This window comes from Ambystoma mexicanum, chromosome 5q (assembly GCF_040938575.1).
Source record: "Ambystoma mexicanum isolate Mex_15411 chromosome 5q, UKY_AmexF1_1, whole genome shotgun sequence".
Taxonomy (NCBI): Eukaryota; Metazoa; Chordata; class Amphibia; order Caudata; family Ambystomatidae; genus Ambystoma; species Ambystoma mexicanum.
The window spans coordinates 857,343,819-857,364,069 of NC_090933.1; the positions used below are offsets into that span (position 1 = coordinate 857,343,819).

The 20,251-nt window shown below is 44.6% G+C and overlaps 1 protein-coding gene across 3 annotated transcripts in view; it reads right to left on the minus strand.

Moving 5' to 3' along the window:
* RUNX1T1 (RUNX1 partner transcriptional co-repressor 1) overlaps positions 1-20,251 on the minus strand; it is a 191,716-nt gene that overhangs the window by 17,370 nt on the left and 154,095 nt on the right. For all 3 annotated transcript variants that reach the window (XM_069621346.1, XM_069621345.1, XM_069621347.1), the window contains exons 9-10: positions 13,170-13,238; positions 6,035-6,225 (exon numbers count right to left, since the gene is read on the minus strand). In XM_069621346.1, the coding sequence (XP_069477447.1) occupies positions 6,035-6,225; positions 13,170-13,238 (260 nt within the window). The remainder of the gene's footprint in view (positions 1-6,034; positions 6,226-13,169; positions 13,239-20,251) is intronic.

The following is a 20,251-nucleotide window of genomic DNA, read 5'->3' on the forward strand; positions in this document are numbered from 1 at the left end:
ATGAACCGGATGGAGCAGTCCACAAATTGAAGGCACTATAAATTGCACTATGCTGCAATGTGGCCCAACTAAGGAATTCTAATCTGCTTTGCAGCGACCGTGCACCACATCAGAACTGTGCAGTAGACAGTGGAATCCACTATATTGTTGCAGTATTTACTTTAGCCCTGTGCAACAAACCACAACAGTTGTCTAACATTCTCTTTTAAGCAGGGTGCAGTCACAAAGTACTGTCGCCTCTTTTAGTGTTTTAGTGAAGTTGTGGGGATGGAAATGGTATGAGTGCTAGTCTTGGGAGTACTCATTTCAACAACTCAAGGACGGACAGCAGCAAAAGAGAAGGAGCTCCACATAGACCAATTCTGGTTGCGAATCCTTTAGGAAAAGCGTGAGTTTCTAAAAAATTCTAACATAGTAAACTGAGGATAGCACCGGGGCAACGCGCACAGAGCAACAGAGGTTTGAATCCTGGATCCGCGCATAAAAACCGAACCCAGGTACGGTATTAGGCGCGTCATAAAAAAAAAACAATTAAATAACTATGTAAGAGAAATAAAATAAAATATGTAAATAGAATCAAATGTGAGGAACCCGTCTACCCTTCCCCACATGCTTGCAGATTTTACGAGTCACGGTGTGTCTGTTGTGATTGACAATGGGTATTGTGCATCCCAATTTCCCTCAGTATATTGCCCATAGGCAGACTGTTGTGGAATAGTCTGAAACTGAAATGTGATGCGTGTACCACTTTAAATAAAACATAGCACACAGACCAGAGCAGGTACCAAGGTACCATTCCTGTACCGACTCTTTCTGTAGATCTCTCAGCCCTACGCGCCAAGAGACCCAATCAAGATCCGAGGGCCGTCTCGTCGTAGGATGATCAGCGGGCATTTAGCTTAGCAAACTCAGAGGGGGTGGTGAAATAGACATAACGTACTCTTTCACCAAGTGGCATCCCCTGAAGTGCCATCAAAAGCCATGTGGCTACAATGAAATCATAGGAAATAGAAATAGAAAAAAAACGTAATTTCTGTAAAACGAATACGTAACAAGGACATCTGTCAGGAAAAGATACAATGATGGCATATACGACATAAGGAGGCGCTAGAAACCCTGATCACTGAGCAGCAATACCCCTGCTATGAGCTTCTGTACCCCAGAATTTCCGATGTCAGTTCCTTCCAGGTTCCTGTGGTTGGTGTTAATCCACAAACATAGCTATACCTCTGCAGCTTTCAGTTCTAGAAACTCAACTAACCGTGGAGTCGCAGGTATATGCATCTGTGGTGTATCCTGCCTCTTAGTATAAGAATTAGAAAATAATGGCTCTCTTTTTGGGCCAGAGGTTTTTGTTTAATCGGCGTATTTGGCCACACAGCTGCCATATTGATCCGCGGAATGGTGCACTGCCTCACGTTTTATGTTAACAATGTTGTTTGCACTAAGAGGCATTGAACAAAACCACAGTCACTCAACACATATGGCATATGTTGAAGGCATGCTTTGAATTTAATGGCAGTGTCCAGAATGATATACCTTTCGTACTATATGAACAACTCCTAGGGAGGATAGCTCGGGGGCAACGTGCTTGCCTTGGAGGCAAGACAACATGGAGCAACAAGGGTTCGATCCCCGGTTCCATATCATATCATCATAAAGCGTTCCCGGCACTGCATCGGATTACTTTATTTTTTTGTTCCCGAAAATTCCAGAATGCACAGAAAAGGTTTCCTGCTGCGGGAGAAGGCAGACAACTGTCTGTCAGAAATGTGGCACTTTCACCTTGCTCTGCTCTTCTACACGACGTCACTGAGGCAGCAGTGGCATGGTTTCAAGAGCACACTGCAGCTGATCCTGCTCTACTGTGAGATGCCAGCTCAAGGGCTGCCTTCACTTGTTTCATTTGAAACCACAACATATGAGAGCGGCAGCTCTTGTATTGCGCTTCCATTTTTATCATTGCCGAAGCGGTCTCCTGATGGTATAATTTGTTAGGAAACAACCATTAAAACGGTTATCGCAAAGTAGCCGAGAAACCGAAAGATGGGGGTGAAGTCTCTGTGTAACGTTTAATGAAGGATATGATATGATTAGGTTTCGTCTTCTGGGGCTCTTTTTAGATCCAACAGCTCGTTTTTTACCCCGATTTTTTAATAACCAGTGCTAGCTATCCTGTTCCCTCGTGTCATTTCAAGAAAGTCTCTGCCAGGGATTACATGCGAGTGCTGGCACGAAGGATGCGATCCCCCCGCGATGCTGGCTTCATGTTGTATTTACTGCCATATGTCCCATATCGGGAGAATTTAAAGCTTTCGCTGTCGGGTTTACGTCTGCAAGGAGGTTCCCCCACCCGATCTTTTCCAATTTCGTTCTCTTTGTCACTGGCTGCCAATCGGTTTCAGCCCGCCAGATGCTGTTTGTCCCACCCTTCAAATCAATCATAATCCCTGCAGCCGTAGGACTGAATTCTAATTAAGCAAACATGCTCCGAGCAACCACATGGAGATTCTCCATCAGAAGACTTCAGAATCTTCTCCTTTCCGCCTGCACTTTGCGCGGTCGCACTTGCCCGATCTGAATGGCACAAGGCCTAGTGAGATCGCTTGTCTTGTCCTCCCTCTGTCTTCCCTCCCTTGTCTTGTCGCACCTAGAAACACTTGTGTACAGGCACGTTATAAATGACATATCATACCATATGGTCTGTTTTCTATTATAAGCCATCGACTTGTTTAGGCGACCGAAACGTGCATCATCGGTTGACGGTAGAATATAGGATGACTGTATTTCACGGCACAGATTATTTCCTGCAGAAAAGGGGCTTTGAACTCAACATGAACAGCGAGGTCCTACACCAACTGGACCTCCCAGGATAACCTCTGTGTTGTGACATTGGGGGACCTCTTGCATAAAGGGAGGAGGATACTGAAGCTGGAGGGGTGGGGATGTTAATTAGGCAGGAAGAACTGGAGGAGGGCAATGAAGCGATGGCCCTTCCGACCTGGCCTATTCCTTGTCCGTGAGCAATATCATCCAATACAATACCAGCAAGATAGCTCAGCAAGTTATGTCGTTTCTATTGAGGGGTCTGTGTCGTGTCCAGATCATGGGTATGAATCCTGGCAGGGCTGCCTCAACCCTTCTTCCTTTTGTGGTCGATAGAATTAGAACCCAAAAGAATGGAATGAGAAGTGTAAGATGTATTTAAAGACACTGAGATACCAGTATAGTATAAGCATTTTAATATTATTGTGCCAGCTCTTGACACCACACCCGGACTATTTGCATAACTGCGTCCACTGATGGGCCACTGTGTGAGACCTTTGAGTGACTTGCTGGTGCTGTACTTATCCTGCAGGTTCTCAGATCTTCCTCCTTCCATTGCCAATCGTGTTCTTATTTAATGCCAGATTTTGTAATTTACCAAATTAATTTCCCCATTTCACAAAATAAATGCCACACACTGTCTGGTTGCTATTACCTCATGCATATTTTCAAACGTGCAGCGTTTTTCACACTGCAATAATTAGATTGCCGCATTACATTTTTCTGTATCTTTAGTCATGTCTTGGTTGCCCAGTCTTTAAGTGTGCACAATTTGCCTGTGCTAGTATTAGCACACTTTTATCAATTGTCCTGAATTATTTTTTTTATCACCAGGAGCAAATATATAAAATAAATAGGATATATTTTTTCATGTAGAAACTTAATGGTTTTAACATTGAAATGACAACTTGTGAATGATTGCGTTCCTTCCCATTTTGGTCCAGTCTGGTAGGCAATGACTAGATCGAGGGATCACGTGTGCAGAAGGAGTCCACCCAATTATTATGAGAGGGTTCACGGGGTCCCCCGCCTGAAATTTCAAAATGCATTAATTTTGTAAGGCTACAGTGCTGCGGCCAGGAATCGAACCTTGGCCTCGTGCCTCGGAAACCACAAACTTAACCACAAGAGCACGGGAATCGTTCCTTGCACACGCTAATATGTTTTCTTTTTCACATCTTCCTACACAGGACATTTTGTGTTACATACAGGTCCTTAGTCCTGGGAGGATAGCTCAGCGGCAACATGCGTGCCTTGGAAGCAAGACGACACGAAGCAACGATCCCCGGGTCCGTGCTTAGAAACCTCTGGGTGTTTAAGTGCATTATAAATACACAACTAAGACAACAAAAAAAAAAACAATTGCGCAACTAAAAAACAAACAATTCCTGTAACAGCGCCTCGATGCCTGCGGGCTGTGTGAGCACTTTAAAATAAAATAAATTTAAAAAAATAGTTTTAAAAGGTGTGTGAATGGTATACTTAGGCATCAAAGTCATTTGAAAACCTGTTCTCTTGGCAAATGCTTGTTCTGAGTGTGTTTGTTTCAACCATGAACGAGAAGCTAAATGCAACTTGCATATTTCACTTTGACGTCCCGTGGCATCACTTCCCAATGCACGTCAGAATCCGGCCACTTTATTGTTTTAGGACTCGGGCCCTAATGGGAGCCGACTGAATGTTGCTGTGCTTTCTTTTCTGAAGTAATGAAACAGAAGGGGAGATCTACTAGGAATGTTTAACTGTTGCACTAAGGGGCAACATCTTCTGCTTATCAAATGTTGGAGTGTGTATGCGTGTAGGCTCGCAAGTATCTAAACTGTTTACTGTGACGCCCATGACGTCTAATTGTGTGACAATTAACCCTAGAATGTAAATGAAGCTCAAAGTGTGGGGTGTTTGGTGCTAAAGCTTCTCTGCCTCTGAGGTTCTTGCAGGAAGGAATAGGTATTTGGGATTTTGTATGTATTCTTTTTGATACAATGTTGCTTTGTATGTTTTTTCTGCATGACCAGATGGGTTTTGTAAGCGACAGTGATGACACAATTGTATTAAACTGAGACATTCATATGTCTTATGTATTGTACTCTTATTGCCCTTCCTAGCCAATGGGCATTGGGGACTTTGGAATCAACGAGATAATGTTGAAGTTACAAGAAACCTTCCTGAGGGAGACTTGGAGGGAAGGGCATAGTGAATGCATAGATGCAGATATTCATGGATTTTAATGCAATATAAAAACAACACGAATAAAATACACATCACTGAATTATTGTCAGCATCACACACTAACATCTAGGCAGACGTCCCTCAATGTTTTGGGTTATAGTTTATCTTCCTAAGTGGGAGAGGGTATGCCCAGATGTGGGCCCCTTGCTCACTGCACCCTAATATGGAACCAATCTGTACCTCGATGATGAGGCCTGACAAGGCTGAAACATGCATGGGTTGCTTGGCTTTCCCTTTAGAGGGGACATTGACTAGCAATTCGTGCAGGACCAAGAAAGATGTTCGTATGGCTGGTCTCCTTTGGCAATGCTGCAGGCAGGTTACAAAACAAGGATGTGGAAGGTTGTCTAGAGGTATTCAAGTGGTTAAAATGAATAACCTTGCACCCATCACATTTTTTAAGTTATGCTTGTATTCATTAAATGGGAGACTGGTAGGCCCGGACGTGAGTTCCTTTCTCGCTGCGACATAGTGAGCCGAGCTGCACCTCACCGATGAGGGCCAAAACACTTACATATGTTTGTGATCACTTGTGGTTCTGTGCACAGGGGACATGGCCAGGACTGCTCCCATTGCACATGGTTGTTACCCTTTTACAATGGTGCAGATGGTATAACAATGGTGCTGTGCGAGGTTGCTCAGAGCTGTATCAGTGGGTAAAATGTATTCCACACAGCACATTTTCTGGTTGCAGCCAATACAGGGATATCTGAAACATTTCACCGGGGGATTAACCCGTTTTTACAGTGTAGTTATCTCACTTGCTCATGTCTTGCCACAGTACACCGATGCCATTCTTAAGAATGATGGTATGTAGTGCTTCATAAAAATTAAAATAAATAAATAAAATAGTCACTGAGAAACTCCAAATCCATGATAATCTATTTCCCAAGATGTTTGACCCCTTTGCACAGAAGGAGGCATTTGAGAACCCTGACCCCGAGTATGGTTGTGCTGTTGACAAGTTTGAATGGCTCACCTCACTGGAGTCTTCCTGCTGGTTAATAACCGTAAGAGCATCCTCTGCCGCTTGGCGCTTTGCTTCTGCCACTGTCCGCTCCATCTTGGCTCGCTCTGTGGTGATCATTTCATGGGCCTTCCGTTCTGCTTCGGACACGGCTTTCTGAAGCTCCGTCATCGCCTGCCGTTTAACCTCATTCACCGCTTCCTCTGTGAAGGAAGCAAGAGGCCACGTCAGCAGACGTCTTAATAAGGACCTGCTGCTCAGAGACAGAGCAAGAGCAAGCTTCCATCTACAATAGCTCAGAAAATTAGCAACCTTCTAATCCATGGAACTTCCAACATTCATCAAAGCAGAGGTCAGTTGCTGTTCTCTGCCTAGCCCATTTATCAGCGGTCTGGCCTGTAACTATGTTCTCACACTCAATCACTGAGTCAGCAACCAATCAGACAGCAATCTGCGAACACGACCATAGCCACTCAAAGCTACATCCAGTTTTCTGTTGGGAGGACACCCATCTGGTGTGTAATTTTTCTTTTACAAAACTATGAGTTTTCAATGGTTTGCTGCTATGTGATATGTGCAAAAGTAGATGTAAGTAAAACATGAACATGTGAATGAGATCACAGACCTGCTGAGTGCATGCCTTGCTTTTCGGCCACAGAATGCACCATTAACTTACACTGCAAAATTGCTGAAACGCATGTTCCAACCTGAACCAATTTTTTGCTAAATCTTGCATGCTGACGAAATATATTTGGACAAAATAAGGGCACATTTAAATGCTTCCCTCTAAAACAAACATTCATAAAGCTAATAGTTTTTTGCACAATCAGAGGTGGCGGCCCCCTCAAGATCGCCAGGCAGGCTTCCTGCGCACCCAGATTAGTAGCAGAACCACGGGCGAGCAGCAAAGCATCGCTGCACTCCCGTTGCATCGCCCACTAACCGAGTCCTGCTGCCATTCACATGAGGTCTGCGGGTTGGGGGGCGGGGGGACAGCGGGAATTCAAGGACGCTGGAGTGCAGTTTCTCTACACCAAGAACGTGCTTGATCCAGCTGCCCTGCTAGGTTGGTCCGTGAAGGAACACAGGGGCACAGCCTGGCCTCCCTGTCTTAGGCAGCAGGAAGAGGGATGTGGGCAGGGGGCATGTGCGGGCAGCGGGAGACATACATTGTATCTCTGCTGTCCCCTTCACACCCCGCCTTCACAATCCCTCTGCCACTGCAAGCAGGACAGCGGAGGCAGGGAAAGCAGGGGTCAAGAGGGCTGGTGTGGGTGACTGGTAGTTTTGGAGCTCTCCAGAATTAACAGCCTCGCTTTCCTGAATGCACCTCCTCTGCTTTCTTTCGGTGTGCATGCACTGAGGGAGAAAGCACTCGTTTTTTGGCATGCGGTAATTAGGCTCAGTGTTCACCGTCTGTTCCACATACCTTTAGTAACTGCCTTGGGGCTCTCAGGCTGACACTAAAACACCATCAAACAGCCAAAACTAAAACATCTCCATCAGGCCTCAATGTGGAATATTAAACTGTGCAAGGTATGGGACAACATCAAGCAATTAATATGCCTCAGCTAAGGCTTTATAGATCAATAATTATTTACTTTCCATTGATCTGATACAAAATAGAGTTCATTTTACGCCTATACATTTATCAGCATAAACATGCGCCTGAAGCAATATCTTTAACAATAATAACTTGCATTATTCTTGCTGGGGTTCAGGTTTGCATGGCTTTGGTCACAGGCACTGGAGGAAGGGGCCTTACGTTCTAAGATGTGTGTTGGCCAAGAGCTAAACACTGGAAACACGGGGAGGCAACCAAAACAAAAAAGAAACGCTTGATGAATGTATCTCTAGTGGATTTACTAGCGTGGGTGTCCTACTAGCAGAGAGTGAACCATGCTGGTGTAGACATTTGTAACTGGAAAAGACATGCAACAGAGGAAAGTGGAAAAGCAGTTTTGGGGAACAGCTGCGACCAAGGTAGCATTTAGATTTCTCCTCAGGCAGTCCCTAATGTTCAGGCAGACAGTTTCCTGATGACCTCTGAAGATTGTGACTCAGGGGTTCTACACTGAGCCAAAAACAAGTGGCCAGTATAGTTGGATTTGAGGCACTGGCTCGATGCATATTTTATTTTACAACTTGCGTTAGAGCCCTGCTCAAACAAGTAGGCAAGTAAACACATATTGCATCAGGGCTATACACAGATCTATTTGAATATGAAATGTAACCCTCAGAGGACTGACCGGGGTTTCCCCTGTGCATTTCCGTGCACACTCCCTATTCTTAGATGGATATGCTCTGAAATGCACCCTCTCTGAAACAGTAATACTCATGTGCATCATGTGATCTGGTTCAGCGGAAGTGCTGGGAAATGCGGAAGGCAGAAGGACCCCCACTCGCTCTACAGTGTCTCCAACAGAAAGGATCCTATTTCTGTTCTATTTCAGGTGAGATGCTCTTTAAGATCTATCATCTGAAGTGGGCTACCAGCACCCTTGTCTAATGTGTATGCTGGAAGCCTATGCCCATTAAGGTTTTGGCCACACAATTTATATTTAGCTATTCATTTAGGGTTGGCATTTCACATGTGTATGCCAATTCCTGGAACTCCCCATTGAGAAGAGGGACATCTGCATGTTGGGTGGTCTTCTTGTATGATGATGATACAAATTACACTTGTTGCACATGGGGATCTCCCAGATCTGTACATTTACCCCAATGTGTTGGTGTTCGTAGTGCAATATTTTACATTGAGTTTACTGAGCAACCTAGAGCCAACATAAAAGAATATGTTTAAGGTGATGCAGTTTTCCAACATGAGGAGCATGAATCCTCAGCTGTCTCTATAAAATCTCAATCGAATGTTGGAATCAACGGCAATGTTGAAAACTAACAAGAGAAGAGTCTGGCCAAAACATGAGTTAAATGGTGAAATTGTTGTAAGGCGGGTCTTTTGCTAAGAAACCTGACCTGGCAAATGGTACCACAAGTTGCAACCAAAGCTTGTGGTTAGAATGTGATGTTTGAACAAGAAGTCAAGTCACATATCTAATGGGAATAACTTCTAACAGTGTTTACTGTGTATGGCCCTTAAGGCATTACACAATTGTCCTTCATCCAAGTCAGAATTCCAGAAAGAGGGAATCATATTCTATCAGACACAGGTTCACAGCTAAACTGGATATGCAACAGGTTGTCATCAGGAGACATCAAGAGCACAGTTGGGTGGAGCAGTTGCAAGGGCTACAGAACAACATAAGCATTGCATAGTACCAGTGATATAGCAATCTTCTAGTGACTTAGTGAATAGACATCTACTTAAATACAAAATCAAATTAGACATGTAAGCTCTAACATTTAGAGACTGTACTGACCAGAAACCAGCACAACATGGACATATGTAGGTTCACATGTAGGTGACATGTTCAGCTATGTCAGCAGGCCACGTGAAACCCTTGTAAAACATCCAAGAGTTGACGTTTTAGCATGCCCACTGATGGTTAATCTGAAAGAAGTGCAGCACCTTCCCTATATACATATTCTGAGAAACCTTCATACAGCAGTACGAGATGACGGATTGCCCTCCCAGGAGCAGCAAGGCGAAGTGAAATCCTCTGCACTACGTAGAAAAATGACACCACTAATCACTCGGCTGAAGATTCCAATTTTAATGAATGTGTGTGTATATATATATATATATATATATATATATATATATATATATATATATATATATATAATATATATGGACGATGCATAGCCTACGGTCCCAAGATCTAATCAACAAATGTATTGTATGTTATCCCAAAGGAAACAACTATTATCTAACTGGTTCCTGACATGATATAAAGGTTCTCAATGTGATAACAAATTCTCCTTGACGTGTTTCAATGCAATACGAGTTCTAGTGTTGGACAGGGGAACCGTCGCCTCCCCAGCCAATCCAGCAGCAGGAGTTGCGGGATTTAGCTTGTCCTGGTTCCTCATTCTGACAGAGCAGCTTTTTGGGTTATTTATATAATGGAAAATATCAATGTCTTGCTTGGCTAAACATGCATGCCCCTGTGCTCGAGTAGAGGGAAAAAAGATGAATCAGTCACCAAACCTTTCGAGAAATGGTGCTAATAAAAACAGGGAAACATGTCTGTTTATTTACACATATTCTAAGGAGAAAATAAAGCAAATATTGTTTTTGCTAAAATAATGATCGGCTTTAATTAACAGTGGAGAATCGTCTTCCACATGAATCAGTTTTTCCAAAGTTGATCTTTAGTCAAAGCAAAATGACATAGATTAATTGAAAATGTAATAGGCAGCAATTATTAACTTGGCAAACCTAGAACCAATTAACACTCAATTAAAACCAATTATGACATGTTTGATTCAAGTGCCTGCGTTTAATTCTTTCACCCACTTAAAAACACCTTAATTAAATGTTCCTTTTAATTAATTGGGTTTATATTCCAAATAACATTGTTTCATCAGGGAGCAAAATGTACAAGTTACATGCTTCAGAATTTTCAATGGTTAGCGTATGGTAATACAATTTATCTCACACATACAGTATTCAAGTCACACTACCTGCTAATGTGATCATTGGAATACACACGTGCACAGTCAGCTACTGTTCGGATTCATTGTTCTATTTATCTCCGTTACCCAGATTGCTTAAGTAGTTCCTATTTGCTCTCTTGGCGGTATGATCAAATATCGGTGCATCCCCTTTAGTGGAGCACGAACATTGGGAATCCATTGAAAAGCAAATGCAAAAATACAATATTCTATCAACCATTATGAAATTCAAGCCAAATTTAAATATGATTTGTATTTCCTTGTGTAAATGGTAGTAGCTTTTAACAAAACCATTCTAGCAAAATAAAATATATGGGCAAGCTAGCAAGTCAGAGAGATATATGTTACAAAGTTTGAAGACATGCCCTCCCATGCCCATCAACCATACTTGCGGCTTGGACGGAAGAAGGAAATCATACCCTTGAGCATGGTAGCCAGAGCGTAATTTACTTTGAATATTCAAGGTGAATTAAAATTTTATCTAAGTGGAAATACAGGACAATAATTTTTGCTTACGATCAAAGCTGCAGCTTGACTAATTGTATATGCAAATCAGGCAATTTATATTTAAATTATGCATTCCAATTCCAGTCCCACAGGCACAGGCAGATCAGCCGAGAGAATTGGTAGGGCATTTGGAAGGTGCTTGAATATTTATTACCAACTGCAAACGTTCTCTGATCTCTTGAAGAAAAAGATACAGTAGCAAAACATGCAGATGTCATTTCATTATCAGCCACCTAAATATGTAAGCCTGGTTAAGCCAGGCTATTTTGGAATTTAGGAATGACAGGTATTCATCGAAAATCTGGGATCCGATGGTAGATTTTCTTATGTATCTTTCCAAATTGATATGCTGCATTGTCTGCTGCACTGCATAATCTTTTCAAATTATAATCTTGTTTTCGGCGGCATGCACTGGTTAGGCATTTTAATTAAACCAGTGTTTGTACAAAGTTTTGCACAGATTCCTTCATCAGGGTCTCATGAATATTAATGATCTTTCTTGAAATAAAGAGCTTTGTGCAATCAAATTTAAGATGGGAAAATAGATGGGAAAATAAAATATAATTCCCTCCGCACCCGGAATATGCATTGTAGAACCTAAAGAGCAGGTACCCCATTTTACGCCATTTCAGTGTGTTGGATGCACAAAAAGCTGCCATCCAAACATGCAGCGATGAATCATAGCGATGGCATTTGGTATTAAATATTATTCCTGCCCTATGCATGCTTCAGTCGCAGACTTCCCTGCTGCCTTGTCACTGGCTGTCATTCTGCATGGTCTTGTGCCTTCCCAGCGCTTCTTACGACGTGCCGTGGCAGTGCTGTCAAAACACATGGAGGAGGGCTGAAGGCAACGAGTTGGACAGTGTGTGTGTGTGTGAGGCGAGAGATGGGCACATTAAGGAGGGGGGATTGGGAGTCGAACAACCAGCAACCACACGCAGGGGAAGGAGGCAGCAGACGGCCATTTTCAATCCACTTTGTGCATCGTTCAAAATTTCTCTGCAGAAATGTTCACGCTTTGAAGAGAGCAATAATGCACAGAAGAGTTAGATGGTACATTCCTCGTTGTTTCAAATCTGGTCTCAGGCTTAAATCTGGCAGGATTACAATGTAAGGATAATTTGGGTGTTGTCTGGTCAGATTGTTGTTGTTTTCTGCTGTGTTGCTTTTACTCTATGATGCTCTTGCTGATTTTGGTGGGTCTTTTAGGCATGTATCTTTTTGAATTAAAGCACAATACACAACTGGAACAAACATGATGATTTTGGACACATACAAATGGTTGATTGAACACTGCAATTAACTTACCCCTTTCACCTGATGCGAAGATGTAGTGTCAATTCCAAACCTATCCTCCCTGCTCTTAAAATGTAATCCATTCATAGCTACAGCTATGACTATGCTGTTTCCTAAACATGAAGATGGCGGATTGAAGATTTTCCCATTGAAAAACACTTTCGTAAATCAGGCCCGTTACATACCAACTCTCCAAGGGAGCAACGGCTTAACTCCATCACATGTGTCTGACTGTCTGATAAACTGTAAAACACATGGCACATGATTCTGTTCCGAAAGGAGATGGTCACATGCAATGGACCAGCACTTTTCCAATAGCTCCGATACACTCAACTGAGGACTACACTGTAACAGAGGTTTATCAAGAGATGGCAACAAACGACATTTCCCAACCTTCACAAGTAAATAATTGGATAATGCATAAGGACAGAGCTCATGTAAAAATGCCTGAGATCATAGGAGAAGGACCAACGACAAGCGAAAATGCCTTAACAGGTACCAGCTTTCTTAAGCGCGAGGCAGGAGCGTAGAGCCAATGGGAATGCACTGCCTGAAGATTATAGACGCATCACGAATAGGAACCCAACTCAGGGCGTATTTGATCGTTTTCATGCCATTACGGTAAATACAATTTAGCAAGCTTTCGCCCTGCTCGCTTACGTTTATGAACTTTTTTTTTCTTTTTTACATTCCTTGCAACAGCACATTAACAACTTTCCGCATCTGTCAGAACACTCGGCACATGTTTTGAAACAATACTTACCAGCTTTCTTCCAGATCTCCTCCGGCACATATCCAGAAGCGGGCCTGTGGAGGAATTCCCGGTGCGATTCTGAAAAAGGGCAGGGAAGCAAAACAAATGCCATGAGTACGGCTAACTCCAAGTAAGGCTGCCTCACCGGGAGTCCATAACATACATAACATGCTCAAAATATGGGACCGGAGCAGAGCAATCTGACCCATGCAATAGCTAACAACTTTTGACCCGGATTGCAACGTTCTCACAAGCAATCCAACGTTGCTTATTTTTTGGGTTAGGACACAACTGGCTAAATGGGTTCATAATAATTTCCTTCAAAGGATGACATTATGTTTGAGCAACGCTGCGACTATCTTCCTTTAATTCATTTGGGAGCAAACCAAAAGGGACAGCTCATTGCCGTCTTTGAGTGCACTCTACAAATCAACCACAATGTCTTTGCTGAATTATTAAGAAGGTCTGAACGGACAAAAGATCTTCATGTCGTGCGGTTTACACAGGAATTTGCCAGAGGAATTGATAAGATAGTGAGCACGGGAGTTGGCTGATTGGCTACTGCAGCGGATCACAAAAGGTGGATCTCAGTAATGGAAGCATCCTATAGCTTATTTAGCTCTCAACTTGTTCCCTATTCTTTTTTTTTTTAATAACACATTTTATTGGTGTTTTTAGGAAAAAACAAGGTTAAACAAATAAACAACGTAAACAATCAATACATGCGCATTGCCGGAGAGGGTTACTGGCTGTTTCAGATGTTGTACACATATGTTTGCAAAGGAAAAAAGGGGGGGGGGACAGCTTTAGTTGAGCCCGCAGGCAGCGTCCAGTTGTTTTATAATCCTCATTGGGCATCTTCCCATTTCCTCCACACTTTCAGGGCTTTTGCCGGGCATCCTCTGGCCGCGTATACTCTGTATTCCGTTGCGACACAGATATCCACATCCGTTCTCCATTGTTCATAGCTCGGTATTTGGTCCGAGCCCCATTTTTGAGCAATGTTCCTTTTCAAAAGTGCGGTGGTGGTGAACAAGAGCAGTTTTTCATATCTAGATAGGTCAATTTCATCATCTATCCCCAATAGTAGTAGCTTAGGGTTTCTGGGAACTGTTTTCCCCATAACTCTAGAGAGTTCCGCACAGCATGCCTCCCAAAGTGGTTGTATATGTGTGCAATCCCATATGATGTGGAAAAAGGTACCCTCTTCCGTTTTGCATCGCAGGCAGTTCGGATCATCTATTCTTCCCCATCTGTGTAGGGCCACCCTGGGATAGTATACTCTGTGTAATATCTTTAATTGAACCAATCTAAGCCTTGATGAAATCGCTATCTCCCTAGGGAACATCAATGTCATGACCCATTCCTCCGGCAGTATGGCCCCCACGTCCGATTCCCACTTGGTCCGCAGTGACAGTAGATCTGGTGTGCCAAAGGAACTTATGGCACTATATAGAACCGATGTCACTCTCCGGGTAATTGGTTCCGGGAGTAGATTTCTCTCAATGGGGGTGAAGTCCGGTAGGGGGCTCACTTCGGGGAGGATGTTTCGTAGTGCGTGTTGTAGTTGAGCATAGTGGTAATGTTCGGTTTGGGGAAGTCCAAGTCGGAGAGCCAGCTCTGCAAAAGGGACCATGGTGTTATCTTTCACAACGTCTCCCAAGATGGGCGGACCTTGCCGGGACCAGTTCGGCCACCTGGGGAGCGTGTATACACCTGGAAGGTTCTTGTTGTTCCACAGAGGTTGGGCCTGCGATAGTTTGTCGCCCCATCCCACGAACTTGTGTGCGTCTGTCCAGATTTGTGTTAGCTGTGCGCGCATGTTGGGAGTAGCCGCGCGGTCTCTTTTCTTATAAAGGTACAGCATGATGGGTTTTCCAGGAGTGTCCGACTCTAGAGATTTGTTGTGTGGTGCATCGGTGTCGCCGTGTAGTTGGTCATTCACTTTCATCAATTGACTGGCCCAATAGTATGTTTGCATTCGGGGTAGTCCTATTCCGCCCTCCCATATGGATCTTTGGAGTGTAGCTAGGGCTATGCGTGGATGACCGTTATTCCACAGCAGTCTGCGGAGTGTCTGGTCTATTTTCCTAAATATGTTTGAAGGGATGTGTAATGGGGCATTTTGTAATATGTAGAGTAGGCGGGGTAGGGTCATCATTTTGAAGAGTGCAGCTCTACCCAGTAGTGTCAGCGGGAGGGATGACCAGTGACGGGCATCCTCTGCAAATCTTGTCATGACTGGGTACAGGTTTCTGGGCACATAATCAGTCAGCTTATTTGTTATTAGAATACCTAGGTATTTGAATTGTTCCCTTTCTACCCGGTAGGGACATTGGGGCGGGATCGAGTCTCCCTCTTGTTTAAGTGGGAATAAGGTGGATTTGTCCCAGTTTACTTTCAGGCCACTGAAGGAGCCGTATTTCTGCAGTAAATCAGTCACTATGGGGCAGGATCTGACCGGGTCTTGTAAGTAAACCAATAAGTCGTCCGCGTATAGGGACACCTTATCTTCCCAGGCTTCAGACCATCTAAATCCCTTCCATGTTTCGTTTGTTCTTAACAGTATAGCGAGTGGTTCAATCGCTATTGCGAATATCATGGCCGACAGTGGGCATCCTTGTCTGGTTCCTGTGCCGATTTCAAAGGGGCCTGACACGTGACCATTCACTTTCGTGACTGCTAGCGGGGATTTGTACAATAATTTAACCCAGCTCATAAACTGGGGCCCGAATCCCATCCTTTGCATTATCTCCCAGATCGCATCCCACCTGATAGAGTCAAAGGCCTTCTCGAAGTCTACGGCCAACAGGGCCAACGGGTCTCGGATGGTGGTCGCATTCTCCATCGCCATGAATAATCGATGTATATTCATCCGCGTGGATCTCTGCGGCATAAAACCACACTGATCCGGGTGGATCAAGGAGGGTATAACTTGCTGCAATCTATTGGCTAAGGTTTTCGCTAAAATTTTGGTTTCTGTATTGATAAGGGAAATGGGCCTATACGAACTGCAGCACTCTGGGGGTTTGTCCGCTTTGGGTATGACCACTATGGTGGCCTGTCTCAGGTCTTGTGGGAGGGACCCTTTGTTTCGGGAGGTTTCATACATTTTCAGCAAGTGTGGTGTAATTACGCTCGTGCCTATTTTCTTCCATACCTCGACCGGAAGGCCGTTGGGTCCCGGGGCTTTCCCGGGTTGAAGGTCGGCTATGGCTGCAGACAATTCATTCTCCGATATGTCGGTTTCTAGCAGGGCTCTTTGTTCAGGTGTCAGGGAGGGAAGGGTGATTCCCGAGATGGGTGTAGTGTCAATGGGGGAGATTGGCGGTCCATAGAGTTCCTTGTAGTAGCTTGCGAACTCTTCCGCTATGTCACGGTCCGCTGTCACTAGTGTATTCCCCTGTGTTCTGATCGCTCTAACATGTCGGAGCCCCTCGTCACGCCTCTCCAGCCACGCCAACATTTTGCCTGCCTTATCCCCGGTTTCGTACACTCTGGTCCGCATCGCTGCGTGTGCCTGTTTGGCATTGTCCAGGGCGACGTTTTGAAACTGTTTTTGTGCTAGCTGTAATTCGCGATGGGATTCTGGGAGGTCTTGGGATAGATGAGCTACCTCTGCCTCTTGTACTCGCTTTTCGGCCGCCCGGATCGCCGCGGCGTGTTTTTTCCTATGGGCTGCGATCTGGGATATGAGTTCCCCTCTCAGTACGGGTTTGTATGCCTCCCACAATGTTACAGGGCTATCCACTGAGGTTGTGTTCAGTTCAAAGTATGATTCTGTTCCTTTTTTGATATGTTCGACTAGGTCGGGGAAGCCCAGATAATAATTGTTTAGCCTCCACGTGGGTGGGGGAATCGGCCTGTGTGTATTGAGCACCATTACGAGCGGGGAGTGGTCCGATATACCTCTGGGTAGGAGGTGTGCATCGGTTGCTAGATGTAATTCGGAGATCGGGAGAAAAAAGTAATCAAGTCTAGATAATGAGGCGTGTGCTCCGGAGAGGAAAGAGTATTCTCTCGTGCCAGGATGCAAATGTCTCCACACATCTTTCAGGCCTATTGCGTCGGCGAACGTGGCTAGTTTGGTATGCGTAGCTGGATTTCTCGAGCGGATGTGTGTTCGGTCAAGTTCTGGGTGCATGACCTCGTTGAAATCTCCCCCCACCACCATCAAGCTCGAGGAGTCCGCCGCCAACATTGGCGTTATATCTTCAAGTAGTGCAGTGAGTAAGGTAGGTGGTGCATATACGGCTAGCATGGATATAGGCCGCTCCCAAAGAGTCGCGGTTATGTGAACGAATCTACCTCCTGGGTCCTGTGTGACGGATGAGAGGGTCAGTGGAAGTCGTTTGTGCACGAGGATCAGCACCCCCCTAGCTCCCATGGAGAAACCTGAGTGTATCGCGATGCGGTAATTAGTTCGCTTGAAGAGGTTGCAGTTTGTGCCCGCCAGGTGCGTTTCGGTTAGGAAGGCTACATCGGGCGTATAACGGTTCAAATATTGGAGTACAAGGCGTCTCTTGATACTGCTGCCTAGCCCATTCACATTCCAGGTCATTATCTTAATAGACCTGTTCTTGCTTTCAGCGGTGTGGTCAGTCATGGTGGTCGGGAATCGGACATGCCGGGTAATGTTGTGTGTATCTCCGGGCATTGCCCCTTATCCGCCCCCCTGGAACCCGACCCCAGCCTATTGCGCGCATTGATCTTAGAGCAGCAAACCAAACAAATAAACTCTGTCCTAAACACAAACTCCCTCGTACCCTCCCCATACTCCACCCCAACTGGAAGTACCTGTCGCCCCAACATTAGGCCGAGCCTGACAAGGGTCTGCTCGGACCGAACAAACAATCAATACATTCGATATAACTTCTTTGCGATTCTGTCGCCGTTGCTCGGCGCTGGTCCTATTACCTTTGTTGAGGGGGGGGGCCCCCGCTCGAGCCGCCATTTCTTCAATGTGGGGGGGGGGAAAAGCTCTGACAGTGCATTGCTATCAGCATGTGTCCGCACACTTCAGTCGGCTTCTCTTGGTGGTAGTCCATCCTGGCCTTGTAGTGGTTGTGCATTCGGGGATCTGTCCGGGCGCGGTCTATTTCGTTCACGTTCCCTTCTATTTGTGGGGCCCCAATCTCCCTCCAGGTTATTTTCTGCCCAATTCCATGCATCCTTTGGGTCATTAAAGTGCACGGTTGTGCCATTATGGTAAATTTTCAGCTGTGCCGGGAACAGGAGACCATATTTGATGTTTTGGGTCTGTAGCTTCTTCTTAAGCTGGTCAAATGATTGGCGTGCTCTTTGTACTTCCCGTGTGAAATCCGGGAAGAAAGCGATTTTCGCGCCGTTGTAGGTCGTGGCTCCCTTGGATCTGGCCATTTGCAGTATCGCGTCGCGATCTCTGTAATTTAGGATTTTGGCAATCACAGTGCGGGGTGGGGCCCCAGGCGTTGGTCTGCCTGTTGGGACTCGATGTGCACGTTCAATGGAGAAAAGTTTCGAAAAATTCTTTGGGGCGTATAGGTCCATGAGTAGTTGTTCAAGGAATAGTTCCATGGAGGGGCCTTCACTTTTCTCAGGTAATCCCAGGATTCGTATATTGTTCCGTCTAGAGCGCCCCTCTCCTTCCTCCACCCGTTCCTCTAGAGTCTTAACACGTTGCAGTACTCTTTGTTCCCTATTCTTAAGTGCCTGATCATTTGGCTGCATTGCTACTCCGGGATTTCGCTGCTAATGTTGGAGTATTTACTCCACTGTATTAAATACAATAAATGATCATTCCTGAACTGAGAACTCCATAAGTTACATGTTCCAACTTATCGCTGATGCATTCAAATATTGCCTTTTTTTGTAGTTCAGAAAATAAAGCACTCCCCCGCCCCCATCCACCTTGCTCTCCGTATGTACACCTCCCCTTTTTTTTAGAGTGGTCTATCACCTACTACCTAAGTTAGCACAATATAGTATATACATAGATGGAGGGAAAGAGGAGCAAAGTTATTTCCTCTCCAACATTATAATAATAGCAATCAGGAATTCTGAAAACATGTTTACAAAGACCAACTCTGAGATAGCCACTCGGTATGGGCAATTGTGAAAACTCCTCTTTCAACAAAATGTGTCTGGAGGGAGTTCATCAAAATCTATGGAGCTCATTGCAGCAAAACACTGACCTCAGGTGTGTGGAAACAAAATGGCATAGATTGCTTTGACTCTGGCACCCTTATGGACAAAGTCGCTTAATTATCATTTCTTTGCAGATTTCCATGCACTCCACTGATGAGCCAAGTGAACAGCAGCGCAGGAGGCACAAGCGGAAAATACTAAGCACATCAGAGAGGTTAAGTTTGGTGGGAGGATGCCCAGAGTATGGGGAATGCAAGTAAGGGTCACATCAGATGATGTGAAGATAATGTGTGTACACCCTACTGCCAAATAATCAAATACTGAGAAGCTCTAAAGGGAAAGTAGCATGGACATGAGAGTTCATAGGGAACAAATGCAGTGCATGGGATATTTTTGCACATAGGCGCTATGTTGAGCTGGCTTTTTTTCTGGTTTGCATTTGGCCACATGATAATAAGGATTGAGTACATATTGACAGCTTTGGTTCTATCTAATTTTAAATTACTTGATCAGGTGAAATGTTAAAACGCATAGGACCTGGATCTGCAGCCATTGGCCTTCCAGCTGCTTTCGATTGCAACTCCCATGAACCCTAGCCTGCAAAGTTGATTGTGAGGCACCATCGGAGTCATAGTCGAAACATCTGGAGAGCAGCCGCTTGCAAAGCGCCACTGTAGGATATTAGGGAAATGCACCCAAAGATGATTATTTCCACCCTAGCTACATCATTCCATAGACATAAGGCTAGCTCCACCAAACAATACTTATCTCTGTCCGGTGATATACAAACACTTTTGGGGATGAATACTTCCTAGAAGAGGCTCAGTTCTATACACTTCTCTTGGCTTGTCTCGTCATCTCAAAGCTCATGGTCCGTAGATGCCTGAAGGCCTCCCTTCCCCTCAAGCACATGATCTGAGCTACAGTGTGTCATTACTAGCGCATTACTGAAACAATCGCCTTGG